Here is a 20,666-nt window from a genome sequence, read left to right as displayed (position 1 = left end):
TCCAACAGTGCAATATAAGTAGAATTCGTGTTCTTAAGAATTTATAATTCATACATTATGATTCTCTCCCCACCCTCTCTTGCCCCTCCACCCTGAGCACATTAGCCTAGTTAATTTTTTTCTTTTCAGAAAATAAGCAACGTTTTCTGGGGGTGGTTACCCAAAAATCAGTTCTTTTCAGAGTCAATTGAAATTGCTGGAATGCCTTCGTAGAAAATTGGAATTAACAGCTATTTATGATTAGGCCTATATTATAATTCTCCCAGAGCCTGTTTAATCAAAAGGCAGATTAGTTATCTGCACTGTGGTGCATCTGTGCATTTTGATAGCTTTCCTACAATGGTGGGGTGAATGGGTCCCGGAGTAACGCAGGCAGATTTTCCTGTATTTGATGGAGAGGGTGTTCCTTTCATACTTCACATTAGCCAAAATGGCCACTGCAAAAGGTCACTGCACTTGCTTGAATGTATACTTAAGAGTTTTGCATAGAAATGTCGCAAACTACGCTTCGTGCATTTCATAGCCTTTTGCTCGCACTGCTTATAATATATATTCTCTCTGCATATGAATGTGTATGTATATATAAATAAGGTATCTGCCAACCGAGCATAACACTTCATGTGTCTGAAATAGTCTCAGATCCACAAAGACTTATGCCATCTGTTAGTCTAGTGCCACAAGGCTCTTTGTGTGTGTGTGCCTTGCGAAGAATAGTTCATGCTGCCCTCCTTGGTTAGACCCCAACTGGAGTCCTGTGTTCAGTTCTCGGCACCACAGTTTAAGAAGGATATTGACAAGCTGGAAGGTTTGCAGAACCTTTATCTAAAATTTGGACAGAACCTTATATAAAATCCACTTTCCAGTTGTTCACTCTTTAGCTATTTACTGTATGCTTTTGCTTACTCTTGGAACGTTGTCTGAAGCCTGTGCAGGTAAAGGGATGCTTGACGGAATCCATTTTGTGGGGGAATGGCAATGCTAACAGACCTGATCCACACACACCCCCATCTGTTGTGCGGATCAGAACACAGCCCCTCCTTTGGATTTCACGTGCCTTTGAAGTTCTTCGGTCAAATGATATTACCAAAATGCACTTTGAATGTGAGAAAATATGTCAAAGAAAAAAATAATTAAATGTGTGTTTTTCTTACCTATTCATTCCTCCAACCCTCCCTAAGAAGAAATAGCAGATTGAATTGGATACAGGACAGAACAAAGTTTATAAAAGTCACATAGGTATGATGCATCCATACCTATGTGTGGGTCAAGAGAACCATGTTGCATTTGCAAAGGGTTTGTAGGCCAGCGATGCTCAAGTTCAAGCAGATTCGGAATGTGTGGCCAGGGCGTGTGCCATCATCCTTCTCACTTCTTCTTTTTCCCCAATCTCCTTGGCAGCTCCCCCCACCTTCACAGAAACTCCCCCCCAATACGTAGAGGCGAAGGAAGGCGGCAGCATTACACTCACCTGCATGGCTTTCGGGAACCCTAAGCCAACCGTCACCTGGCTGAAAGAGGGGGATCTCTTAGGTGCCAACAATAAATATCAGGTAAGGTCATGCTCAGAAGGGCCCCACAGCTCAAGGATGGAGGAAATCCTCTGCATGCATAATGTAAAGGTAAAGGGACCCCTGACCATTTGGTCCAGTCGTCGCTGACTCTGGGGTTGCGGCGCTCATCTCGCTTTACTGGCCAAGGGAGCCGGCGTACAGCTTCCAGGTCATGTGACCAGCATGACTAAGCCGCTTCTGGCGAACCAGAGCCGTTTACCTTCCTGCTATAGCGGTATCAATTTATCTACTTGCATTTTGACGTGCTTTCGAACTGCTAGGTTGGCAGGAGCAGGGACCGAGCAACGGGAGCTCACCCCGTCACAGGGATTTGAACCGCCAACCTTCTGATCGACAAGTCCTAGGCTCTGTGGTTTAACCCACAGCGCCACCCGCACCCCATGCCTAATGTAGGGAGGTACAATTTCTCGCATCACCACATTCAATGGAATGTGGGTAGGATGGCTAGGAAAGAACCCAGGATGAGGCTTGGAGAGCTGCTGGTGATCCAAGCATGCTGTACTGGGCTAATGTAAGAACATGAGAGGGGTCATGTCTTGTCCAGCATCCTGTTTTCTCTTTTTGGATGGCTCTGTTTTCGCTTCCAAAGCAGTAGGCACAGAACCACTGAAGTTTGGTGTATTAGGGGAAATTGCAAGAGAGATTCTCTGTCAACTTCACCAGAAAGGCAAATAAATTTGCCAGCCATATTACCTACCTACCTATACATGGCAGGTGCTTGATAACTCTCCTGATCTTGTGATTCCAAGCAAACAGTACTTTTAACCCCTGGATGGCCACAGGGTACCGCTATTGGATTTGCAAGTATTTACCAGCTGACATTCATGGACTTATTGTCCTGAGAACCTTCTGAAATGCAATGCCCAAATCGGGAAGGATTCACACATCAATTAGCAGTGCCTGTGGCACTGAACACCCTTTTACTGTTTCCGGTTTTTAAAAAACACACAAAAAAAAACACTATGCATTTCTAAATATGTCATGTTTGCTGTCTTGAGCTGTGACAATCGCCCCACGGGGTGCAAAGCTCCGTCATACCCTCATCAAAATCTCACAGAGAGGACCACCCTGTTTCATCCTTTCTCATAAATGCTCTCTTCTCCCCCACCCCCCGGAAAAGCCTCTGTCCTTTGCTCAGCCAGGAATTCCATCTGTATGAATTGTAATTGGCAAATCAGGCATTGGAATTGGTACCGGCACCAACGAGAATAATTAGGAGTCATTTGTTAATGAGCTGAAATGGAAGGGTGAAGTGAAATGAAGCTTCGCGTTGGCAGCGGGGTGGAAGAGGATGGATCAAAGGTGGAGGAAATAATACATGCATTGTCTGTATGCTCACTTCACACTTGTGCTAAACAAAGCAACGTGGGAATAAAAGTATGGTAGCTTAAGTGACCCTGCAGTGGGCTTGGCTGTCCACAGTGTGTTATGGCAGGATGAGGTGGGATTATCATATCCCCATTCAGAAAGGGGCTTAGGTACCCCCTAATATTCGTTCCACATGTGTAAGAAATCAGTCTTTGTGTGTGGCAGCACCCACACTTTGAAACTCCCTGCCTATTGACATCAGCAGGTGCCTCCGCTGTACTCATTTTGGAGCCCACATAAAACATTTGTTTGTTTCAGCAAGCCTGTCCAGACCTGCAGAAGTTACATGTATGGGTTTCTTTATTTCATTCTATAACATGTATAAAACAGGGGGAATAATTATAACGATGGATGAAGTTTAAAATACGAAAAGCTAAACTGTAAGATAGGCACATACAATGAATGCAGTTGCACATGGGTTGAAATTAGAATTTATGTGTGTTTTATGTCTTCTTAGCTGCTGTTGGTTTTATCTTCATGTTTTTAACTGTGTTTTTATTGAACACTTTAATGTTTCATGTTTGTTTCAGCTGCTTGGAGGTTTCCTTCCAATCAAGCAGTGTATAAAGTTTGTTAAATAAACAAATGAATAGCTAAAATGATGCAGGAGGGTGCAGCCTCACACTCCGGGGGCCAAATGCAGGCCTCCAGCCTTTTCTGTCTGGCCCTTGGGACTTTCTCTAAACTCTACCTCCTCTCCCCATGCTCCACCCCTCCCTGGTCCTGCTTCATCCATGCACTCCTTGATCGCTTTTGTATGCCTGGAATGTGTTCTTCAAATGTGATCATTCCTTTGCTTGCCTGGATGGAGGTGTGTGTGTGTGTGTGTGTGTGTGTGTGTGTGTTTCTGTGTATAAACCTCTGGGGCTCACTTGGCAGGAATGTAGCCAACAGTACAAAGGTAAGAGTTCTTTCCATTTGTGTCTCCCACTTTTTCCTCTATTGGTTAGAGTGCTGGACTAGGACCTGGGAGACCAGAGTTTAAATCCTCACTCAGTCATAAAGCTCATTGAGTGTTTGGGGGCAAGTCACCGCATCTTAGCCTCACCTACCTCTCAGGGTTGTTGTGATTGTAAAATGTGGGGGGCACGTATGCCACCTTGGAGGAAAGATGGGGTGATGATGAACAAGAACATAGAGGTACAGTGTTGATTTAGCTATTCAGTACATGATGTCCATTGTAAGTCTCACTATAGTCATCCATGGGTTGATGGAGGAGCCACTGAACAATTTTCCATTTTCATGCAGGATACAAAATTGAACTAGATTGTGGCAAAGTCATTAATATGAGATTCATGCTTTCTGGCATGGGATACTGGTGTGTGTGTGTGTGTGTGTGTGTGTGTGACACCAGCTAGAAATGGTCTAGATGCATATTTTTTAGAAATGCAAATAGCAGCCATTGTGGGAGCGATGGTGATGATCAGGGAGGTGGTGTTTTAACACTTTCCTCCCCTGCCTGTCAAAAAATGCCCCTCTGAAGCTGCTATTTGCATTGGGAAGGAATGAAAGCATGAAGTTAATGCTGCACATAGGTTTAGCTGGGGTGTGCGTGTGTGTTCATGCACATGTTTGTATCTGCAATGGTTTTGGGTGATGAACTTTCATTCTCTTTTTTTCTCCCTCTTCAGGTTAGTGATGGGAGTCTGACTGTTGTTTCCGTTAGTCGGGATGACCGGGGCGCTTACACCTGCCGGGCTTATAGCATCCAGGGAGAGGCTGTGCACACTACCCGCTTGCTTGTCCAAGGTAACTAGCTGGAGAGTCCTTATGGGCTCCCTAGAACAGGAGTGTGGAAACTGGTGCTCTAGAGACATTGCTGGACTCCCAACTTCCATCAGCCCCAGCCAGCATGGCCACTAGGCAGGGATGATGGGAGTTGCAGTCCAGCAGCAGCTTGGGGGTAACCATTTGGTGCTACAACTGATGCTTGCTTCAGCAGCATATTTTACTTAATTATATTTGTTTTAGGTCTTATATTTCACTTTTTGTCCTGTATGACCCTGTGCAATGGCTGCATTGTTTATTCTTTTTAGGAAGCCACTGGAACCTGAGTTGTTTAGGAGTTGTTGCCTAGTGTACAATTGAAGTCGTTAGAGAAATGCCTTAGTGGCTAACGGATGAAGACTGTTCTTCTGGGTTTGGTAAACTTTGTGAGCTGGCTTTTCTGTTTCACGGCACGAACAGTAGCTTCCTCCTTTGCCCTGCGATTCTCTTAAGCATGAACGTACAGCAGGTGTGGATGGCATGGTCGTGCCACTCCCCTGATCTCTTTACAGCCGGGTCATTGCTGGTTACTGGGAGAGGAGAGGTGGCAAAGAGGTCAGCGTGCCATGTTTGCACAGCGCCAACCTTCCTGGTACTCATCAGTGACTTGGCTGTTGGGAGTGCAGGTGAGTGCTGCTGCCCTACCATGCCCTCTGCATGGTGGGTTGCGTATAATATGAGAAATAAGGGAGAAGCAGAGTCTCACAAACACCAAGGTGTGCAATAGCCTGCAACAGGAGTGCAATGTTTCTGTTTTAACCAGTGCTCCCCCCCCCTTAAAAATGTTTAGGGGTACTCTCATTTTGACTCAAGAAAATCACCATTTTATAGTTCAAATTGGGAAACATAAATACAGTAAATGGACAAAAGTAAAAAGATTCACAAAATGTTTAGGGGTATGCGTACCCCCAGAAAAAAGCACTGGTTTTAACTATTTGTGTTTTTCTCTTGTGAACTGCCCTGAGATCTTTTGATAAAGGGAGGCATATAAAACTAATTTTAAAAAATGCAAAAAAGGGATTCATAGAAATATATATATACTATTGAAATTTGATACTCCTCCTCCCCCCAAAACTTATTTTGTAATTCTTCCAAGCATCTGTCTATCAAAACCCAGTGGTTGGTTGTCCCTTCACATGCTAGCATGATGGCTGGATAGTATTGAGAGTTAATGAAGAGGCTGAGATAAGGAGAGAGAGCAGGCTGAGACCCCCCCCCCTAAACTGCATCTCCACATCTTTTTTTTTAATCATCTATGTAGGTGGTTTTTATTTACTCCTGTGTAGGGAAGTAAAATGCTGGTTTGGGGACAGTGTTGGAATTGGGCTGTGTGTGGAATCTACCTTTCAGCCCTGATTCTTCGTGGTCCTGTATTTCTCAGACAGGAAATTGCATGTGCAGATTTGTACAATGTGCTGTTTTATGTAGAGAGAGGCTTGCTGCATCCCCAAAAGTCTTGGCCACAAACGCTTTTGCAGGGTGTTGAACTAGCTGAGATTCCTCTCTTGCAGGGGGTTGGACTAGATGACCCTTGGGGTCCCTTCCAACTCTATGATTCTGAGTTAGCATCGTCCACCCTGTCTTCCTATGTGCTCTCTGGCACGGGTGGGAGAACCTGCAGCCTTCCAAGCATTGCTGGATTAAGACTCCCATCATCCCTGACCATCAGCTATGCTGGCTGGAGATGATGGGAGATGGAGTCCAACTGGCCTCCCCACTTGTGCTTCCTAGACTTTTCTTAGTGCCTCCTGCTAAAAGAATAGTTAACAGCAGCATCTGTTGAAGGTGACCCTGAGCATGTGGCCACATAACCTTCAGCCAGTGAGATGAGCCTCTTTCCCAACCCTCCATTAAAAAAAGACCCCCCTCCACAATGCCATCAATAAATAAACAAGAGCATTAAGTCCAGACCTCAGACATCTAAAAAGCGCTGAAGGCTGCTAGCTCAGCTGAACAACCCAAGGAATGCAAAAGAGGAGCAGTGGGTCGTGTGTGTGTGTGTGTGTGTGTGTGTGTAAAAGAGCAGAGGCCTGATGCCTCCTTGTCCTGCATGGGAGACAAAAGGTTTCGCAGAAAGCAGGTGGAGCCCAAACTGGCAGCCTTGGCCTTGCCTTGAGGGGAGAGGGGGAGCGTTTTGTATTGATTTCCTGTGTCTGCATCGATAGTATTAACTTCCCTTCCCGCTCCCTTCCTCCTGCTTGCTTAACAGCTGTTCTGCAAGCTGGATTTGTCTGTGCATTGATTTTTATTGTTGCAGTTGGGTCCCTCCTGTTCTTTAAGAGCTGGGACAGCTTGCGGTTCGAGTTTGCAGCATCACCATTTTAAAAACAGGGAGGGAACAGAAAGAGCAAAAGAAATAAAGAAGGGAGAAATAATTCTGCAGACAGATCCAGAAGAGCACGGGCTACTTCTCTTCCCCTGGTTTCTTTTGGCAGCAATACAGAGAACAGCTAGTGGGTTCTGATGGGAGTCCCCTTAGGGGAAGAGAGATGACATTTTGTGTTCCCCCAGCTGTCAGTCCTCCGGGTCAATATGTGAGGCCACCTGCAACCCTTGTCCTGCCCTTGCTGATGGCATATTTTCTTGGAAGGGCTCAGGCTATTCTGGGTTCACTGGCCAGTGGATGAGGCCACAGTGTCCTGTGACTCACGCTGTCTGTTCTTGACTGGCATAAGTGCGTAAGTGGCCATTCCAAGCCATTTAAATGTTCTGATTTCAAAGAACACGCTCAGCCACTGAGGTGCAGCCCCTTTTGAAGACTCCTTGCCCCATTTGGAGGGTAACATTTTGGAGCAGTGATTAGTTGCATTGTGGATATGCTTTGGAGTGCCCAAAGATCTGCATCATGCTGCAACAAAATGTTGCAGCGTGTCCTCACCTCCCAGGAACACAGGAAGCTTCCTTGTATGTAGTCAGACGCTTGGCTCATCTTGCTCAACACTGTCTCTACTTACAGTTGCTGTTCAGGGTTTCAGACAGGAGGCATTCTCAGCCCTAGCTGGGGATTGAACCTGGGACTTTATGCATTCAAAGGAGATGCTCTACCACTGAGTTTTGGCCTGCAGCTCTTCAGGAGTGCTCTTGATCAGGGTTCCTCCCCAACAGCCTTGCTTGACTACTGGATATTAAGGAGCTCAAACTGGGCTGGGTGGTGAAGAGTGTTCCAACTAGCACACAACATTCAGTAGTTACTGAGCATCCCCTCCACTTGTTTTTTGGGGGTACCTTGGAATTTTTTTTAAAGATTCTCTTGAACTTCTGCAAGCCTTGGGATTCATCAAAATATGTTAGGTAGGTCCCCCCCCCCAAGTATATTATTTGTATTTGTGGCATCTTTGCGGTACATGTGTGACACCCCCCAGCTATGTGACAGTCACTCCAAGGCTCCCTTGCAAAGTTATTAATGCAGGGCAGACAGCTGTCACCACCCTCTTTTCTTGGAAGCAAAAGGTTTCTGTCTTTTAAAGAAGAGGAAATGATCTATGTCCCGCAAAACTGTCCTCTTCTGCGCAGTTGTTAAATCTGCAGGAGCCCTGACCTCCTTCTCAGCTGGCTACCCCAGCTTTTAAAAAAAGAACTCCCAGGCCTTTTCAGACACCGCAAATGTGTAAGTGGCATTCGTCTGTCATGATGGCCCTGCATTCCATTAGTATTAAAGAAAAATCCATTTAATTGGAACACAATTGTGCATGGGCCTGCCATCCTGATTGAACAGCCATCCTGGTTTATAGGCAGACTGTTTTAATTCACACCCTCCCTCCAAAGTCTGGAGAGTCTTAAAATGAAAAATGGGGGGTGGGGTGGGGAAGGGAGAGATCTATTTGGAGAGAAAATAGCCATTTATTGTTTCTTGTTTTTAACGGTGCATGCACAACTTTCCTTCATGAACAAAGCAAAAACCTATTTTAATCTAGCCAACATTTGCTCCTGGAGAGGAGAGTGTAAAATTTGCAAGAGCAGAAATGATGTTCTGTGCAAATAATGCTGATTTAAAGCAGTGTTTGCAACCTCACAGGCCAAGCCTTTGCCTACCCGACTTTGGATTGCAACTCCCATCATTACTGACCACTGGCCAGCACTCTCCCAGGATTCTGACTGTTTAAAGTGGTATCACAGTGCTTTAAATGTATGGTGTAATAGAGTCACACTCAGGCCATGATTTGTATGTACTTGCATATACACACAAAGTTGTCGTATTTGAATCCCCACAGAATTCGATTTTCTAGATACCAGTGACAGATAACCTCTTTGTAGCCTTTTAAGCATGCCTCTTATTACATATAGAAGAGGAAAATGCCTGACTTAGGGGCCAACTTCCACGTAAACCCCAGAACCCTTTGCAACTGCTCCCTTCATCTGTCTCGAGGACAGGAAACATGATAGCCACGAGGACTAGCCTCTTTACTTTTCTGTAGGATCTGGGTGTTTCAAGCACCCATGATGGTTCTGCAGCAGCTTTGCTGAGAAATGCTGTATATTCTGAATCTATGCCATGTGGTGACTGACACATAGATACATAAACATTCATTTTCCATCTAGCTCTGAGGAGAAAACATGGCCATTGTTAACACCCCCGTAATAATTCTTTTCAATTTAAAAATGGCCCTTTGCCAAATGTTGAGATTGGGCTATAGATAATCATAGTAATAAGCATTTTTCTAGCACTTCGGAAAATTGAAAGCAACTCATAACATCTTGATAATCGTGACCACAAACCTCTGTAGCAAGCCAACATTATCCTAGTATTCTAGATTTGGAGTTGGGAATTTGGGAGATGGCTGCAATACTGAGCCAGGCTAATGGTCCAGCTAGCTCATTATTGCGCACAACAGGGGCCTTCACTTTTCTCAGTCCCACTTTTAACCCAAACATGCATTTGGGGACCAATTTCTTAATATTTCACCCTACATTTGCATGGTGGCAATGCTCTTCTTGTTACTCATCTTGGATCAGGCTGTGACCCACTAATGGGTCCCAGCCCTCCAGTTCAAGACCAGTAGTCTACATTGGAATTTGCAAACATTGGCTGTAGGTGGGAAAAGTCTCTCTAGTAGCCAATGTCTGCAAATAACAGCAACTGAGGCTGCTTGCTTTGGCTGAAGAGCAATGGGTCAAATCCTGTTTTGGCTGCGAGCAGCTCTTCCCTGCTGGGGACTTGCATGTGCAACCAAAACAGAACTGAACCCCCGCTTCCTTCCATCACCTGAGAGATATCAGCTGATTGACGATCCTGCGTGATTTGGGGAAAACAGCCTTGTCGGCCAAATTGGATCCCCTGGTTGGCCAACATTGGCCCGTGGCCTGGAATCTCCACACAGTGACTGGCAATGGCTCTGCAGAGTATCAGACAGAGCTCTCCCAGTCCTTACCTGGAGATGGTTGAGATTGAATCTGGGGCCTCCTGCATACAAAGCAAGGCTCTGCCCTGAGCTACGCCCCAGTACCCATTGAGGTGGGATTGAGGGGTTGTGGCTGAGAAAGAGTAGTTTGCCTTAAGCACCTTTTGAGAGCAATAAGTTCAGATTGATCAGTTCCTGTGCTGGAGCAGATGGGTCCTTTGGCCTGATCCAATGGGGGTGCTTCCTATGTTCTTACGGCAAAGTCGTCTCAGGGCCAGATGCACCAACTCAAAAGTACACGGTTCTTACTCTATGAGGGAGGAATTCAGAGTGGAGCTGTGCTGGATTATGTGACCTAGGCAAAATGCCAAGAGTTTGTGTTCGTTAGGCACGGTGGCACTTCTTGCTCTCGTTCCCTGCACTGTTAAGTCAGCCGCTCTTAGCAATGAGCTCATCTTCCCTTTCTTGGCTGCTGAGGTAACTGTTTGTCTCCTGCTCTCCCACAGGACCCCCTTTCATCGTTTCCCCTCCAGAGAACATCACGGTTAACATCTCCCAGGATGCAATGTTCACCTGCCAGGCTGAGGCATATCCAGGCAACCTGACCTACACTTGGCACTGGGAAGACGAGAACGTCTACTTTAAGAAGTGAGTTTGGATTCTGTTTTCGGGTCTCTCTCTCTTTCTTGTCTGGTCTTGGTGAAGGATGTGGTTGGGAATGGGGCAGCTAGGGTGAGCAAGCAGCCTCAGTTCTCTTTTCAAAGGACTGCACACTCCAGCAGGAGGCCCTTGGACTCATCCACTAACAGTTATTCATTTTTAATTAAGTGCATTTGACACATACGTTTGATGGCAAGGTTTGATGGAAAGGATCAACCCCCTTCCCCAATGCTGTGATCCTGATTGAATTTGCCTCCCTGCCCAAACTAGCTGTTCAATTGTTGTAAAAGCCATGGGAGATCCCAAGTATGACTCTGGTTTTGTGCTTAAGTCCTTTGTGCTGTGCTGCAAACCTGTCAATATCGGGAGTCTGTGTAGTCAGGAGATGTCTGCCTCTTGCCCATCATGCAGTTCACATTCAGTGGTGTTAAATCATTCATAATTGAGCCTAGGAAGCTGCCATTTACTGAGTCAGAGCCTTGGGCCCATCTAGCTCAGTACTCGCCACACTGGCTGGAAGCAGCTCTCCAGGTTTTCAGACATGGTTATCTTCCCAGCCTTACCTGGTGATGCCCGGGGATTTAACCTGGGACCTTCTGCATGCAAGGCGCATGCTCTAATACTGAGCTATGTTCCTTCTGCTACACACTGGATACCCCCTTCTCCCTGAGCCTGTCATTGCTCACTTGTCCTCTCTTTTGCTCCTTTTCCATTGCAGCGACCTAAAGCTGAGGGTTCGGATCCTGATTGATGGGACGCTGATCATCTTCCGAGTCAAGCCTGAAGACGCTGGAAAATACACCTGCATTCCAAGCAACAGCCTAGGGCGCTCGCCATCAGCCTCTGCCTACCTGACTGTGCAGTGTGAGTGCGTTTGTCTGGGGTGAATGGAGGCTGCCTGGGTGATGAGCTCCCAGACACAGGAGGACAGTCAATGACATGCTTACTGGCATGAGAAATGTCGGCAGCGGCATCCCTGTGCAGCCTCCCCGTAACTTTTTACGGGCACTGAGATGACTGTGTTGGCACAACGTCAGCCCACAGAGTGGAGAATAAATTGTGCCTAAATTACTGGGACTGACGAGGCACAAGCTGATCAGTGCGGTTGCTGGGTTAATTGCTTTGTTTAATGCAATGCTACCTAGCCCTGCCATATTGTACCAAGCAGCAGATGCTTCAGAGTTAGAGTATCATACGAGTATTAGATGTCCCTGGGGAGGGTTAAGCTGCCACTCCTTGCCTAGGCAGGATGCACACCCATCAGCTTTTATTTAATTCTTTGTTTTTAAACCAGTGCATGCAATCTGCTAGGCGCTTGGCCAGCATTACTTCCTGCAGCCCTCCACCCCCCAAACAGGACACAGTTTAACCCCTCACTCACTCACTCACTCTCTCTCTCTCACACGTAAAACGTTGTCCTGCTCTGCAGGTTATGGCAGCCATGCCAACTGCAGCGTGAGGAGCAGCAGGCTGGCCCAGGCAGACTGGCCGTGCATTGGGGTTTAATGGGGTGGTGGGAGCGCCCTTCAGGCTGTGATTCAGTGAGCACCTGTCCCCTCTCTGTTAAACTCTCCTGGAGTGGAAAGAGGGGAGATGTGCTTCACAGTGCAGTTTAGCAAGCTGCTCTGTGAAGTGCCTCCCCCTCTGCTTTAAAAGGAGCTGGATGTTGGAGCGAGGGGAGAGGCTTGGTGAGGTGTAAAGGGAGGGGGCTTTGGTCAGATGTAGGGGAAGGGCAATTGCCAAAGGGGTAGGTAGGATTGTCGGAGTCCCTAACGTGTGCTTGTGTATGTGTATACATTTGTTTCCAGGGGTTTTTCCAAAAGCTGAACTATAGGTGAGATACCATACCGATCCATGCAAACTCAAGTGCATCAGAATGGTTTCATCTCTGTTACATTTGTTTTATCTCAAGGTGGCTGGTGAGAGCTGTCCTGCGGCTCCCAGGCCCAGCCGTGTGAGTTGGATGTTAACCACAAGGCTGAGCTGGAAGGGACACAGTAGTTGTGCAGATGCCCTGGCACACTTGGCATGCCACTGCCTCTGAGAAGGAAGTTGGGGATCAATAGACCAGCAAGCAGCTTGGGAAAGGGCAGGCTTTTGCCTCCAAGGTGAAAGCCCAAGGCATATAGTAACAACCAGCAGTATTCAGCAGGCACTGCCTGCAGCTCCTTGAAGCGACCCAGATGTTGGCTCATGGGTCATTGCTGTGCACTTTGACCACATATGACCACTTGCCCAAGCTAGTGCCCTCCCAGATAGTTTGGACTATAACACCCATCATCATTTTTACAGTTAAGTGGTATATAACTGTTGTTAAAGAAAATAAAATAGTGTTGCATTTGCAGTTAAGTTAGTGCTAGCCACAGTTTCCTTGAAACCAGGGTGTAACACTGGTTACTTCTAACCATGGTCTGTGTTAACCTTGGTGCAACACTACACCATTGCTTAAAAAGTAAACCACAGACAGGAGAGGGATTAATGCCAGAAAAGTGAGGAGGAGAAAGTGACTACGCCTGCAGCATGTTCCACATCTCCTAACTATGGTTACATCTTTGCCCAGAATTAAAACCTCTTCCTGGTTCTGGATTCACTGTTTGGACTTTGGCGCTTCATACGCATCTGCGACATGCTATGTACCTAGGAGGAAAGGAACATCACTTTTAGGTTCCGGTTTTCCGGGTCACTTTTGCTCCACTTCTTGTCTGGGAGGGAAAGCTGTCTCGTTCAGTGTTCCCCAAGTAGCTGTCAGATGGCAACGGCTTTTGGCCAGTCATTAATCAACCAAGTTGGATGCTGTCCAGTGACCTAGAAGTGAAAAAGCTCAGTGTCCCGTTACCAATCCCTTGAGCCTATGTTGATTACATTTCCTAAGACATGGCACTAAACTGTGTGTATACAAATCAAGTTCCTCATTACGCCCTGGATATGAATCTGGGTTACGATGCCACAGACGGCATCAGATGACCTTGATAAACGTTTCAGTCCTTGGTGGTTGTCAGCTGTTTGCAAAGTGTGATGGGCTGGGGGAGTGGTGTGTTTGTGTGTGTGCTGTGCAGTGCAGTGTGATCAGACAAAACCTTTGATTGAAAAATCCCTCTCCTTCTGGAGAATCTTACTCCCGTTCACAATTCATGTGCTGAGTGCCGCTGGAACACTGCTGCATGGGAATATGCAAGGCTCTTTTATGGATTTTAATCATTTGGTTTTTAATCTTTAATACCTCTGTTGTGTGGGTTTTTTCTTTTTTTAATTTTGTCCCTGGCAGGCTATCAAATTTGGAAAGCGAAAAGAAACGAACACAAAACCCTCTAAAGCCAGAATAATAAGGATTAATGCCCTCCCTCCTCCTTTTGACTTGTTCCCATCAATCACAGAAGCAGGGGGATCCAAAATCCCTGACAATGGTGGCGTCATTCAATCACTCTTGGTTTGACGCTAGGAATTACCCGTTGCCTTTTTTTTTGCTCCCCACCCCCATCACCCAAGGGAAGGGGAGGAGAAAAACAAAAGCGAATGAATCTGGAATTCCCAAATAGTCAGTGGACCAGAAAGCAGAGAATGCAAAAGGAGGTTATAGTCTCTGTTCTGTAATACTGCTAATTGGACAAGGTTGTGTAGCGCAAGGGAGCAGACACAGGAAGATGTGGAGGATGAGATTTGGAGGACTATGGTGCAGGATCCAGGCACGATGTTGCAATCAACCAGTTTTTGAACCAAGAACCTCATGGCAGTGTCCTGGAGCCCCTTGAGAGGAACCCAGTCACTGTTGTAGAAGGAAGAACATTGTTGTCCTCCTGGGCTCTGGTGTGGCTCCGCCCTATGTCAGCTTATTGGTTTCTTCTGGCCTGGTCTGGCTATAAATACCTCCAGGTGAGGCCTGAGTTGTTGCCTAGGCAACAGACAGGCCTTGGCCTTGCCTGTGTGCTCCTCCAGCCTTACTTCAAGTATTCCCTTCAGTCAGTTTTTGTCTTTACCTGTCTGGTCTGGTCTCTGCAAACTTGCTTTTCCTGTCCATTCTGCCTTACCCCCTTGTTCCAGCTCTGCACTAGACAGATTTCTTGATTTAGGTCCTGACTTAGAACTGACTGTGCTATGCATTTGTCTCTGACCCCCATCTCTGCCCCCCAGTGATTTTGAGGAGTACAAACAAGGGCAGAGGGAAAACACTGCTCTGGGATTTTTTCTTTCTTTCCAGAGCAGGAGTGATAGTGTCATGTGCTGGACCACATGGGTAGCTGACAGGCCCTCCTTGCTCAGGCAAGTTAATGAGGTGGTATCAAGCGTTTTGCTGTGGTCTGTGGCAGATTAGCATCAGAGGAATGAAGGAAAATAGTGAAGCAGAGGCTGGGCACTTCTCTCTTTTTCTTTGATGGGGTTCCTGCTTCATGACACCTCCTTGCAAGATTGTTTTCATCTCTGATTAGAAGAACTGTTGCATTTCAGATCTGTTGTTAAAGCTCAGTATGTTTTACAACTTGAACTTATGAAGTCAGAACTAAGTATCACTGAGTCAAATGGATCTTGCTTCCAGGATTACAGTCATGCTGCATAGTTGACCAATGCTGTGGACCCAGGTCTCCCCAGCCAAATTCCAACACTCTAACAATCACTTCACAACCCTTTGCCAACTCACTAGCCTAAGGATGTCAACTGATCCCAACAAAATGGGTATTGTGCTATATACACCTGCTATTTAAGGTGTACATGTGCATGGATTGTCAGTGGTGTCTGCATTTTTGAACTCTTGTTGGCTACGAAAGCTGTCATGATAAGCTCCTGCACTTAAAAATTGAATCCTATGCCACTGGTCCCAAATCATGCTGCAACTCATGTTTCAGCTTCCATTCTCTCCAATAAGCCCACACCCCTGTATCCACCACCGAGAAAGAGAGAGAGAGTGTGTGTCTTTGCCAGTCAGTGCAGACAGTATACCAGCAGCCTCCCTCACAGTAAGCTTCTGATGTTCATAACTATTTGTCAGGTATTTTCCCCATCCTTGTTGTCTTTTATGTTCCCCCCACATGTGTTCCAAAATAGCCTCCTTTCCTTAGCGATGCAACTAAAGGTTTTAATACTGACTCCTGTTCCCTTCCAATTATACTCCTCCAGCCGATCAGAGTGTCCCTGCCAGAGCAGAGAACTCCCAGCAAATTACTTTAGGTTGCCTTCGTTCCCTTTATTTTTTTAAAAAAGTAATATCTAGTATTTGATTTTTTAAAAAACCCTTCTCTGTTGGTTCACTGCATGTTCTGTCTATTACAGGTAACTTCTTTATCCAAAGAAGCAGTGAAACCTCTTGAGTTAACAACAACAGCTAGAACTAAAAAGGAAATGTGTTTTTTTAAAATAAGGAAACTGAAAATTGATTCCTCTCTTATTATTGTGCTCAATTGAGAGTTCTCTGAATGTGGTAGTTTTCATATAGATAAATATATGTTTTTCTTCCCCCCACCCCCACTGGTTGCTGAGATTCCACCCAGGATTATAATACCCAGAGTTCCCTGCGGAGAGAGAATGACTGTTCTTAAGCAGTTTAAGGCTGTGGTATAGATATGGTATCTTTTTAATAACTGGGGGGAAAGGGATGAAACAAGGAGCAATATCCAATGTCATGTGAGGGGAAGCTTCTTTGCACAATGAGACTTCCTTTCTTCCCCTTGCAGCCCCCTTGCATGCCTCCCAAATCTGTCCCAGAATGTCCCCCAACTTCCAGGAGTAGATTTTTTTTTTGGGGGGGGGGAGAGAGATGCAGGCAGAATGAGAGGAAGGGGAAGTATAATGTCGCTTATGAAAAGCTGGACTTCAATCATATACTCACTTACCTGGAAGTAGCCCCTTTCAAATTCTGCAAAACCTAGGCATGTTTAGAATTGCGCTGTTGAGTATGTGCTCACTGAATCTCTCTTCTGCTTTACCCAGAATTCTTCTTCATTCTCCTGAGTGGGAGCTCCCATCTTACTGTAGCCTTGATTTTTATTTTATTTTAGGTGGCAGCTTGATGATGTACAACCCACCTTCCCAGCTATAAAAATAAAATAAGAATAACATGGAGAAATTGATCAAAATCCTTCCTTCCTTCCTTCCTTCCTTCCTTCCTTCCTTCCTTCCTTCTTTCTTTCTTTCTTTCTTTCTTTCTTTCTTTCTTTCTTTCTTTCTCTCTCTCCCCCCCCTCTCTCTCACCTGGCGCAATGGGTCAATGCATCTGGCTGTTAACCAGATGGTTAGTGGTTTGAGCCAACTCTATGATTCTATGGTTACAGGGTTCATTGTATTTGAACAGGGACCTTCAAGTACACCTCAAATTCCACTCCATCTAACTCCCAGTGGGATGTACCAATGCGGGTAACCTTGTTATCCCATACCCCATTTTTAATTATAGTATAACTATCCTTCCTCAAATTTTATGCAAACAACTTTGGGAAAGGTGTGAGTTGCACCTGCTAAATGTTGACTGGGAAAGGTTTATTTTACTTCTTGAGTAAGATGGCAAAGGATTTTAACGCTGATTGTGTGTGTGTGTGTGTGTGTGTGTGTGAAGATGGAGGGGGTGTATGTGCCTATATTTCACTCTCTCTCTCTCCCCTCTCTCCCTCCCTCCCTCTCCTTCTCCCTCCCTCCCTCATGACTGAAAAATGCTTCCATGCTCCTAGAGCTTAGCACAGATAGATTGAGATAAAACGTTTTTGGTGACGTAAGGGTCCATGTAAATGCTAAGTGTTGCTCTAATGGAAATGGCAGAGATAATGAGCACAAGGATAAAGGTCTCTGGAGGCCAGAGTTTTATGAATGTTACTGATTTAGTATGTGGGGTTTTGGACTCCATTATTAAAAACGTTGCTGACCTCTGTTCTATTAGGCCACAGTAGAAAGGTACAAGCTTGATGCTTGTCTGGAGGGTTCATATTTTAAAGCTCTTCATCCCTTCTGACTTATCCCATCCCAGATCCTGCCCGTGTGGTCAACATGCCACCCGTCATATACGTTCCTGTGGGGATACATGGATACATTCGCTGCCCAGTTGAGGCGGAACCTCCGGTTACCCTGGTCAAGTGGAACAAAGATGGACGCCCTCTGCACATTGAAAAGGTAGAAAGAACTCTTAGTTGTGTATGATTTTGTTTGTTTAAGCTGTTTATTACTTGCATTAATATCTGGACTTTTCTTCAAGGAGCTCAGGGTGGCATGCAAGATTGTTCCCTTCCTGTTTTATTCCCACAATAGCCCTATGAGGTAGGCTAGGCTGAGATAGCAACCAACCTTCAGTAATGTTGGTGGGAGATTTGAAGCTGAATCTCCCCAGATCTGGTCTTGATCTACCACACTGATTTAATTATCCTGGTTGAAACTAGGTTTTGGTTGTTATCCTATACTTGCTTAGCTACGAGTATGCCTTGTTGAACTCAATGGTTCTGCATCCAGTGTAGCACTAAGTTAATGCCTCTTAACTGTATACATGTTCCGATGAAGAAATTCACCGTTGTTGCACAAGCAAATGCATAAACAGGTTGGTAGTAACCTTGTTGCATGACAGATGGTGCAATCTATTGTGCAATGAATTTCCACTAGCACATCCATTGTGTTGGATTCCTTTGTTGCACAACATTAAACCTCATCTGCCTGCTAGGGCAAGAGGCATACAGTTGGTCTGAAATATATTTCTTACTGAAAAAGACACTTGCCCTTTTCCTGCTACTTTGCAGAACTCTTGGAAATTAAAAATGGGTGTCTTACCAGAAGAACATGTTCTAGCCCAAACACTGCATGTAGTTCTTCTTTGGTTTGGTTGGCCTCAGCTGGATTCCAACATGGCAGCAACAGCTGGAAAAAGCTGAAAAGTCAGGACTGGTCCTTTCTCAGGCTCTTCCAGCTTCCCCTCCAGCCTGTGAGAGCCCCCACCTGTGCGTCCCAACCTACTGGTTGAATACCTGTCCCGTAAGGAATACCTTTTGCTAATTAGTGACCCACTGACCTACCCCCTTCCATGTGATCTCTGCCAATATAGGCTGGGACACCCTTGTTGCATACAAAGATGCTGCACTTCTCCCCCCCTCCCCACACCATGTGAAAGTCTCTTGGCATTTAGAAGAGAACAATAATTTGGATTCTTCAATCTAATCAACAGCAATCTCTCCATCTAGGGTCTCATAGGGAGTTTATTCCTCTTGTCACTGTGGGAGATGAGCATCATTAATCTAACACTGGTGGAAGTATAACGGGTCATCTGGCAGATATTACTATATATGGGATGCTTAAAAGATCCTCTTTAATGAGACTCCGTCCTGCTATTACCTTGGTTTGAAAAATCCTATCAAGGACTTCATTCTTTTAAATATTTAAACAAAATACTCAATATTTAGAGTTTCCTTTAAATATTAACAGTTTAAAGATTATATTCTGACTGTTTCTAATGGAGTGTGTGTGCAGGAAAGTCATCTACTAATGTGATTCTCAACTTCAGGCATGATAGTGTTGATGATCAGGGAAGGGTACAATCCAGCCAAAGCTGAGCACTTGGAAGCCCTGTGGATTTCCACGGGGAAGATACTTGTTATGTCCTTAGCTCACTCATTGAAATCAGTGAGTGTTCATCATGCTCAATGTTTAGAAAGATCATGCCCACTATTTGCCACCACAGACACATGATGTCTGTGGCAGATGTGGCGGATAGGAACCCAATGGGTTGATCCAGTGCTGGGGAATTGCTCCCGATATGGGTCAGGTGCCACAATCTTGCATAGGCCCACCATTGGGAGAGGTGATTTGGCTCATCGGTCTTCATGTGGACTCCCAGACAGAGTCATCCTTTCTGGACCCCTTTAATGGGGTACTTGTGTGACTAAGGATACAGCCAAATGCCTTATACACCAAAGTTGTGACAGTTGCTATGAGGTAGGCGAAAGCAGGGCTTTTTTTCAACCAGAACTCAGTTCCAGTACCTCTCAGGTGGACACCATTGTCATTCTAAGAGAATGAAGGAGGTGTTCATGGTGAGTTCCTGCACCTCTTTTTCTAGAAAAATAGCACTGGGCGAAAGTCTGCAAGCTGGCCAGTTTGCTTGTAGAAGAAAATTGCTCCTTGGCCCCAAATATGATGACTAATTAACCATAGCAACGTCCTTACGCCAACTTGCCTGCTCCCCCACTGAGCAGGCCTCTAGCTGTCCGGGTGGGTGGTAAATCATGTGTTGGTCAACCAAGAGGGTGGTCTGCTCCAGGTCACCCTCCTAAATACCCCAGGGACAGGCAGGGCACAACCCCCATGCCCTGATTGTGGGAAATATCCACTCTTTTAGAGGGTCCGGCTTGGCCAGGGGGAGGGCGGCATCAGGCAGCCACCCCCTCCTCAGCCATACAGGAAGGTGGCAATATTTCCCTGTCTGGCTACAGCCACACTGTGCCCTCCTCACTTCCTGGAGCTCCAGATGAGCAGATATTGCACCAAGTAAGGGTGTTCCCCTCAGCAGAATGGATTTCTGTAATGAGCAAGGTAGAAATGTATTTATATATATGTATTAATGAGCAATCTAGATTTCAAGCTGAGCAAAGAAACATGTTTGTCATGGATTGTTTCTACCAAGATACAATGAGAAGTTATGTTCATAACATGTTGATAACTTATTATCGCATGGTGCCAGGGTTGCATGTCTTTCTGGGGAAGGTCTGTTGCTTAGTGATATAGCATCTGCTATACATGCAGAAGGGGACACAGGTGGCGCTGTGGTTTAAACCACAGAGCCTAGGACTTGCCAATCAGAAGGTTGTGGTTCGAATCCTTGCGACGGGGTGAGCTCCCGTTCCTCGGTCCCTGCTCCTGCCAACCTAGCAGTTCGAAAGCACATCAAAGTGCAAGTAGATAAATAGGTCCCACTTCGGCAGGAAGGTAAATGGCATTTCTGTGCGCTGCTCTGGTTCACCAGAAGCGGCTTAGTCATGCTGGCCACATGACCCGGAAGCTGTTCGCC

At 45.8% G+C, this 20,666-nt stretch overlaps 1 protein-coding gene across 6 annotated transcripts in view; it reads left to right on the top strand.

The window, feature by feature from the left end:
* The window catches only part of IGSF9B (immunoglobulin superfamily member 9B), a 115,274-nt gene that overhangs the window by 52,658 nt on the left and 41,950 nt on the right, over window positions 1-20,666 (top strand). For all 6 annotated transcript variants that reach the window (XR_014214128.1, XM_082201350.1, XM_082201349.1 and 3 more), the window contains exons 4-8: window positions 1,399-1,550; window positions 4,571-4,688; window positions 10,552-10,693; window positions 11,424-11,569; window positions 17,649-17,791. Coding sequence is in view for 5 of the 6 variants with exons in the window: in XM_082201350.1 (XP_082057476.1) it covers window positions 1,399-1,550; window positions 4,571-4,688; window positions 10,552-10,693; window positions 11,424-11,569; window positions 17,649-17,791 (701 nt within the window). In the remaining variant the exon portion in view is untranslated. The remainder of the gene's footprint in view (window positions 1-1,398; window positions 1,551-4,570; window positions 4,689-10,551; window positions 10,694-11,423; window positions 11,570-17,648; window positions 17,792-20,666) is intronic.

The sequence above is a fragment of the Podarcis vaucheri genome (genome assembly GCF_965113315.1).
Source record: "Podarcis vaucheri genome assembly, chromosome: 15".
In the NCBI taxonomy this organism is placed as follows: Eukaryota; Metazoa; Chordata; class Lepidosauria; order Squamata; family Lacertidae; genus Podarcis; species Podarcis vaucheri.
The sequence above is the reverse complement of the archived record's forward strand: the minus strand, read 5'-3'. Positions and strand labels throughout refer to the sequence as shown.